We start from the raw sequence: 10,330 nt of genomic DNA, 5'->3' as shown, positions 1-10,330 counted from the left end.
CCATAGCAAGATTTTTTTTAAATATAGACCTACAGAGGAGCTGCTACATGAAAATGTAGGGCGACTCATTTATACCAGGAGCAGCACTTCTAATTAGCTGCTTTCCACTTTTGGCTGCTATTCTTGTTATAACAGACAGAGAATGTGCATGAATTCACTACTTCACCTGCTGACTGACTAAAGTCCTGATGAGGTTTGCTCACCAAACTGTAACAGTGAGATTTCAATAAAAAAAAAAAATTCCTTTTGTAAGTGAATCAGTGTCACTGGGCGTGTGTGTGTGACTCAGGTCTATTTTCAAATCCAAGGGAACTTGTGAGGATTAGTTTCTCACAGTTTTCTTGCTGTTTTGCCTCGTTGGACACAACGCTGGAGTCGCTGCGCTCACCTTTCTTTTTAAACTTTGCTACGCGGGTATAAACAACAGTGATTAAGGCTGACACTGCGTCTCGACTAAAGGCCTGCAGCGCTCCGGATCCACAGAGAGCTGCAGCTGATGAGAGCGGACTGACAGGTCTGTGTGAAGCTGTCAGGAGACGCTCTGCACACACATACACACACACAGGGAAGCTCACAGCAACACCGGAAGAGAGACAACCGCATCTACAAAATAAAAGCACACATTTTACTACGTTAAGGGCGTGTCACGCTTCAGACTAACCAAAGATTCAAATCTAAAATAAGAATATGTTGTTGATTTAGCCCTACATTTCAATGTAAAAAAACTAAAGCAATTGTAATGTGATTTCTCAGCATTCAATAAATGTAGTGTATTAAATTATATTTAATTCTTATCATCCTTAAAGGTAATTATATCAATACATGATTTAAATATTATTACTGCCATTTTGGTGGGGTTTTTCCCCCCCAACTGATTTAATTTAAGCTGTTGGATAATTCAATTTATAATAATAATGCACCTTACCTTCTAAGATTATCATATGCGTTAGTTGAGAAATTTATCTGTCTCAAGAAAGCTTTATTGCTCATAAATATAATTGTAGGCCGGCAGATTAGAAATAAACATAGAACATAAACATAGAATAAGCATTTTTTTTTGTACAATTATGTACAACTATTCTGTGTCAAATTACAGGACAAGAAATGTTCTGTATTGCAGGGAAACAGTGAAATTTTTACTATTTTTTAATTTATGCGAAATGTACTTTTTGTGTATCCCTATGATTATACAGTTTTGTATTTTTAGATTTATAGTAATTTTAGATGCAGTAACTTTTATCCAATGATCACGTGTGAAATCTTAATCTGCCTAGTAACAACTGTTGTCATTAAAATATAGCGAAGTCAAAGTCAGTATTTCCCTCAGAAAATAAAGAAAGCATCATAAAATACTCAAGTAAAGTGCCTTGAAATTTAAGTACATTTCTCGAGCTAATGCTGCTCTTTATCTCTGGTATGAATCTTTGCCTGAATCAAAGTTTTAAAATCATAAAAGCTGAGGCACCAAACAGCCGGAGGTTGAACTCCAGTAACCTCCGCTAACTTGATAGTAGGGTCCGGAAAAGCAGCGAGTTGCAGCGAGGCGACTGAAGAGAGTGGAGGAGAGGAGGAAGGAGGATGATGGGAGCGAACATTAGTCCCTTCAAGTGACCCACATCTGACAGCAGAGCTTCGTTTGTTGTTGTTTTTTTTTTATTATCCAGCCTACTTCTTGTTGTCGAGGGTTTCTCTCCGCCGACATGTCTGCGTCGGCGATCTTCATCCTGGACCTCAAGGGGAAGGTAAGTTAGTTGGCGACGACTTGTTGGTGGGGAAGTTACCGGGGAAGCACCTGCCTGCTAGGAACCTGGACGTTAGCTTAGAGGAAGCCAGGGAAATGTCACAGAAATGAAGAGCGTGTCAGTTTTTTATTGGTTTACTCTTGGTCTGGACATCATGTGGCAGATATAGTAGTGTTTCCTGACAGCTGCTTTGCTAACTTGTGAGCCGCAGACAGGAAGAGAAGCTCAACTTGCCAAACTCGTTGGTCCAGCAGCCTTCAGTGCACACAGAGAGGCTTGTTCTAGTGCACTGATGCAGCCCTTATTGTGTGTGATGTGTCCTATTTCAAAGTTAGAAACTTCAGTCTTTGTAGCCCCAGCAAGTTATCACAGAACAATTACTGAGCTATATTTAATTTTGGGGTGAAGGTGTGGAGGATGGCTAACTTTAGCATTGGATTTCAAGAGACTCAATTATGATTGAAGCTAAAAACAGAAGTGGATTAGCTGGTTTAGTCAGTGATAGCCTTTATTCAAGCTGTAATGGCCTCTAAAATGTGTGAATTTACAGCTGCTTTTGTATGTTTTATATCATTTGCAAGTGCAACTAAGAATTTCCCTCCATCTGCATATTTTCTTCATTATTAAACAAATCTTCAGAAAATAGTAGGAAAAAAAGCCCATTCGTGTTCTCCAGGGCTCAAGGTGACGTCTGCAGTTTGCTTTGCTTGTTTTGCCAACAGATCCAACACTGTTTACTTTGCAATCATACAAAAGACAACCAGAAAAACAGCAAATATTCACGTTTAAGAAGCTGGAAACAAGGGATGCACGATATATCGGCGACCACGTCGGTATCGGCTGATATTAGTTCTTTCCGATGAACAAATTTAGCCGATGTGAAAAACCGATGATTGTCTAACATGAGCGGCTTCGTCTCTACGTTTGATATTGCTGCTATTTCACAGATGTTTTTACTGAAATGCTCCTGGACTTGAATGTTAGGTATGTTAAAATATGTTTAAATATGTTTTACTTTTGTTCCGTAATGAAAAAGACTGTGTGGTCTAATTCGGACTTCTTTTGAATAGTTTTCACATTCTCACAGTGCTTACCTATACTCATTTTTCTGTGTGAACAAAAATTGAACATCGACATCGGTAATATCAGTTATCGGCGATATCAGAAATATAATCGGATATTGGTATTGGAAAGAAATTTTACTATCGTGCATCCCTCCTGGAAACCCTGAGTTTTTGGCATTTTGCTAAAAAAAATCCCGTATTATTTATCAAATCATCTAGTAGAAGTCCTCAGTTCCCCAACCAATAGTTTTATCTGTCTCTGTGAGTTGGCTTGGGAGTGTTGGTCAGACAAAACAATTTGATAATGCAACCTGTGAACTTGTTACTGTATGCATGCATTTTCACAATTATCTGACATCAAAAAAGTAAGTCAGCTTAATCAATAATTCAACTAATCCTCAATTTTAGCTTTAAGAGCATTTGCAAGAGTATTTTAAGTGTTCTAAATGTAAACACTTAATTGCTGCATTTATTCTAAATGTATGACCAAGCTTACTTTATTCGATTCTGCAGAAGTTATTTGTTTTAGAGCCAGAAAAGGAATTGCTGAAGACGGCTTACGTGCTTGACAACATTACCCATCAGGGAGGAGGATCAGACCTTAGTTGCCTGGATGTCTGATTGCACAGATTAAAGGTTTTCTCTTCCTCCCTCGTGTTATCCATCTATCTATCTCTGCCCTGGGGCAAGTCGGTAGCTCTTCACCTTCAGTCCTCGCCCTCCCCCCTCTGCCCCGGCCAGATGAGATCCTCTATTACAGCAGCAGAGGAACGAAATTGGATTGCAGTTAAACTAGAATGCAGAGCAGGGTGAAAATATTCAAAATGACACCATCGTAAAAATAATCGCACAGGCAATGATGGCAGGCGGTCATGCGCGGATCCGCGGGTCATTTTAGTACGCACATTTGTGGACACAGTTGAAAACACAGTTGAAAACACACAGCTACTGCAGAAGCCAGTTTCCACCTCTGGCCTTTATCCCGCCGCCCTGAGGTTCCCTCCTCTCTGTCGTACCTCCTGCTCACTAGGCTGCACATGGCTGGCTGCTGGGACCCGCTGCGTAGACTGAAATGTCAGACTATTGAAATCAGCACGGCATCATTTGTTCCCAGTGCTGCGTAATAGAATTTTTAATAAGCGAACATGCTTGAGCTGAAGTTTGGGATTGTCGTGAGTAACGGCACGTTGCATCAGCTGGAAGCTTAAAATGCGATCACGCAAGGTTTCTGGACTAAGTTTAACACAGTTGGACAGACAGGCGGGGCGCTCAGGGGGCTACAGCTGAGCTCTTGTAATATTTGAGACAGTGCACATTCATTAACATTATAAAGTAAATGTACAGGAGTGATCCAAGATGGTGTACTTTTAATTAGCTGAATAGGTTGATTTTAGCCAACTGTTGGGTCAGTTCACCACTTTGTTCCAGGCAGAGCAGCTACAAGACTGATTGGTACAGATATTTATGGACCCCAGATGATGAATCGTCATGACTCTGGTGACGCCTTGACTTTTCCTGTAGTGTCACAAACAGGTTGTGGTTTTCAGAGAATTACTTTAACGTCTATTGGATTAGTGTTTCCCACAGGTTTCCCATTGTAACAACTGGTGATCCACTTTACACCAAATGCAAATATCTAACGTCAAACTAATATTTATACAGCTGAAGAAATAATGATGTTCCTGTCAGCATCATTTGTCCTCTGGCGTCAGTACCAATTAGCAAATTTCAGCACGCTAACACGCTAAACTAACACGATGCTAAATGTCAGCATGCAGACACAATGTGAGCATGTTTGCAGGCTCCTTAGTGCAGCCTCACAGAGCTGCCAGTGTCACTGTAGACTGTTAGTGCTGTTGGATAAGAAAGCTGAGCTTCAATGAACCTCTAAGTGTTCAGTAAAAGAGGCACTGTCAGCATGCACAGCGCTAAACGGTTGCAATTGATGGAGTAACTCTGTGGCGTCTTTTTGCATTCTTCAGTGTACAAATATTGAATCCACAAGTAGGCCACTGTTAACTCCTAACAACTCTGAAATAACAGAGCTGTGTGCAGGATTTAATACGATATTGATATTTTGGAATAAGAATTCATCTTACTATTGGATTGATATTTCATTTGATATGTTTTTTTCTTTCCTCTGGGACTGTTTTCTAAACCGTTGAAGGGTGATGCAGACTGTTACTAGTGTTGTAGTGTTTTCCCTTCCAGTCCTACGCTCCACTGAGGGTTTTCTGGTTGCCATTTGTCTTTGGAGGTCAGCAGTGAGTGGCGTCTATTGATTTCACACATTGTAAACAGTCAGTGAATGCCTCATGTGTCCCAGTGACCAACTTCCACTAAATACCCGCAAGGATTTTCCCTTGGTGGTTTTTAAGGCCACCAGTGGGTTTGAGATACTTGGTAAAAGTCAATTAAAACATTTAGAATAGTGATATGTGTTGTCCTCTACCCAGCAGTGGACCCCCACAGTAAGAAAACTGCACAAGAAAATGGCATTTTTAATACAAATAAGTTCAACATTATTTTTCTTTTTTACTATTCCTAATAGCGCTTCTGTAAAAGTGTCTCTGCCTCTATGGCACGCCTTACATTCAGGTCAAGTTTCATGTTTTACTTCCTTTTGCTTCTTTTCTGAGTTTGCCCCTAAAACATTTATTAGTTTTGCTGTTTTTTTCAAACTCTCATTATTTTTTTTTTTTAGCAATTTCCTTATGTGAAGGACTTTGAGCTACTTGTCGTATGCAGTGTGATAGCTACGTGTAATCAGGTCTCAGGGGTAAAATACAGGGATGTATGAGATGTAAAAATATTTGTAATAAATATTCGTAAATGCCGACTCAACTTTCCGGAATATGTTTTGAACAGACAGTACAGCAGCTTCGCATGGAAGGAGCATATTCACACTAGACTTTAATGAGACCTGGATTATTAAGTAGCTGTGCTCTGCTCTGGGGCATGAAATATGCTAACTGTTTGTGTGAGGTGTTGTGTTTGATGCGTTGCTTCTCAGCTGAACTACATTATCAGATGTTTTCCTTTTTTAATGTGTTACATATTTTAAACCACGGAGACATGACAACAATGTGTTGAGTCTCACATATGCTAAAGGTGAAAGTCGAGCTTTTCTAAATCGTCTTTGTGATCGCCGAGAGGCCGTAATCAACGCAGCTGACAGCGAGAAGTCTATCGCTCATATTCAGCTATCAGCTGTAGAGCTGTCTGACTGAAATGACTCACAACAGCAAGTTGCTGTTGGCAAAAGAAGGCTGCATATGCATCACTGTGCTGACAATGGGGAAACAGTAACAGAAGCACTGGAAATAAAGCACTCAATAACAAACTTGCTGCGGCTCATCAGAACAAATGTTTTCGACTGTAATCTCAGGGACTGACTGGAAAACGGGGGCAATGGCACTTAATGATTTATTTATATGTGAAATCAAACATAGATTAAGTTTACTCTACAAATCATTTTGACAATTCTGAAGTATGTGCACATGGCTGCACAGTGCCAGCAGTGTTACTGTCCTCTTTTTTTGCAACTGATACGGGTGACATTACGTAAGTGGTGTCGGTTGGCAGTGTTGGTGTATTTCTTTCTACCCTTTGCAATGCTTTTTGTGCCCGTAGCAGGTGCAGTAGAGGATGTGTGTTTTGTTGTTCTGAACCACTTTTATTTTATCAGTAGCACATTTTAACATCAACTAACTAATCATCTTTTATGTTATGCATCAATCTGTTGATTTCCTGGTTGATTAATTGCTTTAGTCCACAATTTTTTTTTTTTTTAAAGATAATGTTGCCCTTTTTTTGTTGAACCAACCATCGAAAACTCAAACATAGTTCATATCCATTGATCTTAAACAGAGAAAAGCAGCTAATCCTCACCTCTGAAACACTGAATTGTCGACTTTTTAAATAGGTAATTGTTTGATCACAAGTTTTAAACCAACTTAACCTGCACTTGCTTGTTGATGATGTGATTTGACATCAGCGCTGTGTGCGTGCTGCACTGATAGGTAGTGTCCCACTAATTCAGCTTGTCATGTTCTGTCTGTGATTTAAAGATAACTCCAGTGAGAAGTTATCACAGTGCTTTTGGATGGGATAACCTAAATCAACAAAGACAGCTACAGAAGAAACCTGCAGTTCAGGCTTTTCTAAAGGGTATATTTGCATTTAGGTTTTTCTATCAGGGTTTTGGGTTCAGAACCACAAAGTGAATCACTGGACACTGTTCCAGGCTCCTTCAGCATAGCAGCGCCTTTTGATGCAAAGATTTGTCTATATCTCATTCTCTCTCTCCGGCGACCTCCGACCTTTTCGCTCTGTGGTTTCCTTCTCCTCTCACACAACCTGTGCAGTGGCCTGTTCATATCCTTTTTTCTCCCCCAGATTACTTTACTTTGCTGGAATGTCCTTTTTTTTTTATTTCTTATTTCCTCCTGCCTTTGTTGCATCTGCCCCTGTGTGACCCCGGCGCAACACAGACTCCCCGATTAAAGAAAGGGGAAGCTGTGTGAGTGTGTGTGTGTGTGTGTGTCATCTCGATCCCTCAAGCGTAGAAGCTTTGATCTCTTTCTTCACTTTGTGTGTCCGGAGTCGAGCAAGACTGCTGAGTCATCTTGTTATGTGTGTGTGTATGCGTGAGTGTGTCGCTATTAAAATTAGTAGGTGTGGTGCTAACTCTGGGCTAAATGAAGCAAATCTCACCACATCTGTGAACAACACTGTAGGTGTTGATGAAAAATGTTATAACTGTCCCACATGTCAAGACAGCTCCTGATGCTGTTAGTCACCTAGTCCCTGTTATAGATCACACCTGGAAAAAGGTTCGAAAATAGCTTTAAACTGTATTAAAAAGAGTCTAATTCTGTGATATGAGCATGTACACTGTGCTGTCTTATCTTTTCAAATTCCTGACTTACAACTAAAAGTAGTATCAGCAGTGTCCGGGTCATGTCTTTTGTTCTTCAGTCATCTATTGTTCTTTTTCATGCTGTGGTTTATTTTCATTGCGTCCACAATGGAGTTGTTTTTTTTTAAAAAACTTGTTCAGCCAAGATTAGGAGACCAACTCTCTTAGATTCAAAGAGGGTGTTTTTAACAGACTCCACAATTTCCTGATAAATCCACAAAAGTAAAAGCAGACATATCATATTTTGTGGTGACAGTAGTCTCAGTAATGCATACTTGGGCTAAAAAATATAAAATAAAATTTCAATTTGAAGCAATGCAGTTAGCAAATCACAAGTGCCACAATGTAGACGTACACTATCTCACCTGCTCTCAGTAAAACGGCCTGAGATTGGATAAAATCTCATGTTAAAACACTATAAGAGGAGCCAAGAATAGGTGTAGTCTACTTTAAATAAAATATGTTGAAAGGTTATTGTAGAATGTTCCAAGTGGTTCCAAAATAAAACTGCCTAGCTCAGCTTTAGACTGTCATGTCAGTGGTTTTACAAATTGATTTTTTGTTTATTTTGATGTTGTCTCATGTAGTAATGCTCCATCACATGCTTTAAATGTTTTACACAATAAATGTTGAACTGAAGCTTGACTTTAGAATTTTTTTGCAAATTAAATTTCAATATAAAATAACATTATAATGTAAAAAAAAAAAAAAACAGTACTGAAGGGGCCATGATTTACAGCACATGTCTCTCCAGAAGTGAACCAGGAATGTTGGAATTAAATATTATGCACTTTAGACCACTAAGGTTTAGGAGCATTGCATGTCTCCAACTTCCAACCTGTACTTCCCTGAGAATCTTCAGGCCCTTGGTAAAGTCTGCTCTGATTCTTCTTTCGTGTCGAGAAGTTGGTCATTCATCATTCATGATCGAATATCCATCAGTCCATTAAAGCTACAAAGACGAAGTCCGAGTTGGAAACACAGTTTGCACATTTCTGTGGGAGATGAGCTCGAAAAATCCTATCTGTCCAGGAGGTTGTTTTAGTCTGCCGAGGGGTTCCCAAAGCATCTTTAAGCTCGAGTGCAGGTTTGGTATCTCAACCAAAAGCTTTAAATATTCAGTGGCTGAGTAGTTTCTCTATAACTGTGTCCTCTGCTTCTGTATTTTGTGTGTCTATCTATTCAGGTTCTGATTTGCCGTAACTACATGGGGAACATGGACATGAATGAGATTGACCACTTCATGCCCATCCTGATGAAGCGAGAAGAAGAGGCTGAGATGTCGCCGCTGGTCAGCCACGGCTCCTCACACTTCTTGTGGATCAAACACAGCAATCTTTACTGTATCCAAAAGGATTGCATTCCTGAATGATGCTCTTTGATGTCTCTGTTGGAAATGAACCTTCACAATAAGTATCTATGTGAATTCATGTGTTTGCCAAACAGTGTTGTTTCACTGACTGACATTCCTGCTTTCTACTTCAAAGTGACTCCCCTCCATCAGTCCTGGATATTAATGATCTATAGTATCCAGTAGATATACTTTAATTGCATCTTCCCTTAGCAGATTCATGGGAAGTTCTGCGCTTCAGGTCTTTGTAGGAGGCTACTTCTGATCTTCTCTGTGTCTGTTTTATCACATCATGTATCACAGCCAGTTGAAAAATTGAACACAGATTCACTGTGATGTGTTATGCACAGTATACCACCCTTTTTTTCATTGCGAGATTGGGCAGTCAGACATCCTTACACATTATTAATTCAGCATCATATTGCAGTTTTGGGTAACTGGTATTCCCAGTGCACATCAGCATTAAACAACTGAGCTGTTTTACCTCCCTGTGGCCATGTTCTCAATTGCTTGCAAATCTGATGCATTCTGGCAACTTTCTATTGCATCGCATTCATTTTAGAACTAGTCTCGACATCTGAAGGGCGCTCACATCACGTCTACATCTTGTTTATTTCTGATTTAGGCAATTTCTCTACTCCACTTGTGCAGTTGTTTCTTAACAGTCTTTTCTTCAGTGGTGGCGATGACCAAGAAGAACGCCAATGCTGCTCTTGTGTACTCCTTCCTTTATAAAATAGTACAGGTGAGTCTGACGTTTGACACCGTAGTTCACATCTTTAATTTTTAGTTCAAGGGAAGGTTGTGCATATATTAACAACCCACTCATTCCTTAATGGAAGCAAAATAGGCCTTTCTACATTGAGTGCATTACTTAGTGGTTTGGGTTACTTTATAGTGTATTTTGACTCTAAACCAAGCCACTGACAAAAAAAACAAACTGTGTTCTTATTGTCATTAAACCTGTTTTTTTTTTTATTATTATTAACATCCATAGGCTATACAGTATTTGTGCTTTCGTGTATTTTTATGCTTTTGTGTCTTTACTTCAGCTATGGGACTTCTGCTATATAAATAATAACTTATTTCCTTACTTGTTAATATAGCATGAAACTATCACGCTACCTTCCGTTTCATCAGTTGACCAAAGTCTGTTTCTTGATGAGGGTGGATTATATGACTTCAACCTCTTAAGACCTGACAATCACATGCGTGGACATCACATTTTGGGTTATATTACCATAGTAGTAGT

At 39.5% G+C, this 10,330-nt stretch overlaps 1 protein-coding gene across 1 annotated transcript in view; it reads left to right on the top strand.

The window, feature by feature from the left end:
* The first annotated feature begins 1,546 nt into the window (after positions 1-1,546).
* Positions 1,547-10,330, top strand: part of ap1m3 (adaptor related protein complex 1 subunit mu 3) — a 35,728-nt gene continuing 26,944 nt past the window's right edge. The window contains exons 1-3 of the mRNA XM_008279422.1: positions 1,547-1,742; positions 8,914-9,070; positions 9,756-9,823. Of these exons, the coding sequence (XP_008277644.1) occupies positions 1,701-1,742; positions 8,914-9,070; positions 9,756-9,823 (267 nt within the window). The 5' untranslated portion in view covers positions 1,547-1,700. The remainder of the gene's footprint in view (positions 1,743-8,913; positions 9,071-9,755; positions 9,824-10,330) is intronic.

Source organism: Stegastes partitus, unplaced genomic scaffold (genome assembly GCF_000690725.1).
Source record: "Stegastes partitus isolate 25-593 unplaced genomic scaffold, Stegastes_partitus-1.0.2 Scaffold158, whole genome shotgun sequence".
In the NCBI taxonomy this organism is placed as follows: Eukaryota; Metazoa; Chordata; class Actinopteri; family Pomacentridae; genus Stegastes; species Stegastes partitus.
The sequence above is the reverse complement of the archived record's forward strand: the minus strand, read 5'-3'. Positions and strand labels throughout refer to the sequence as shown.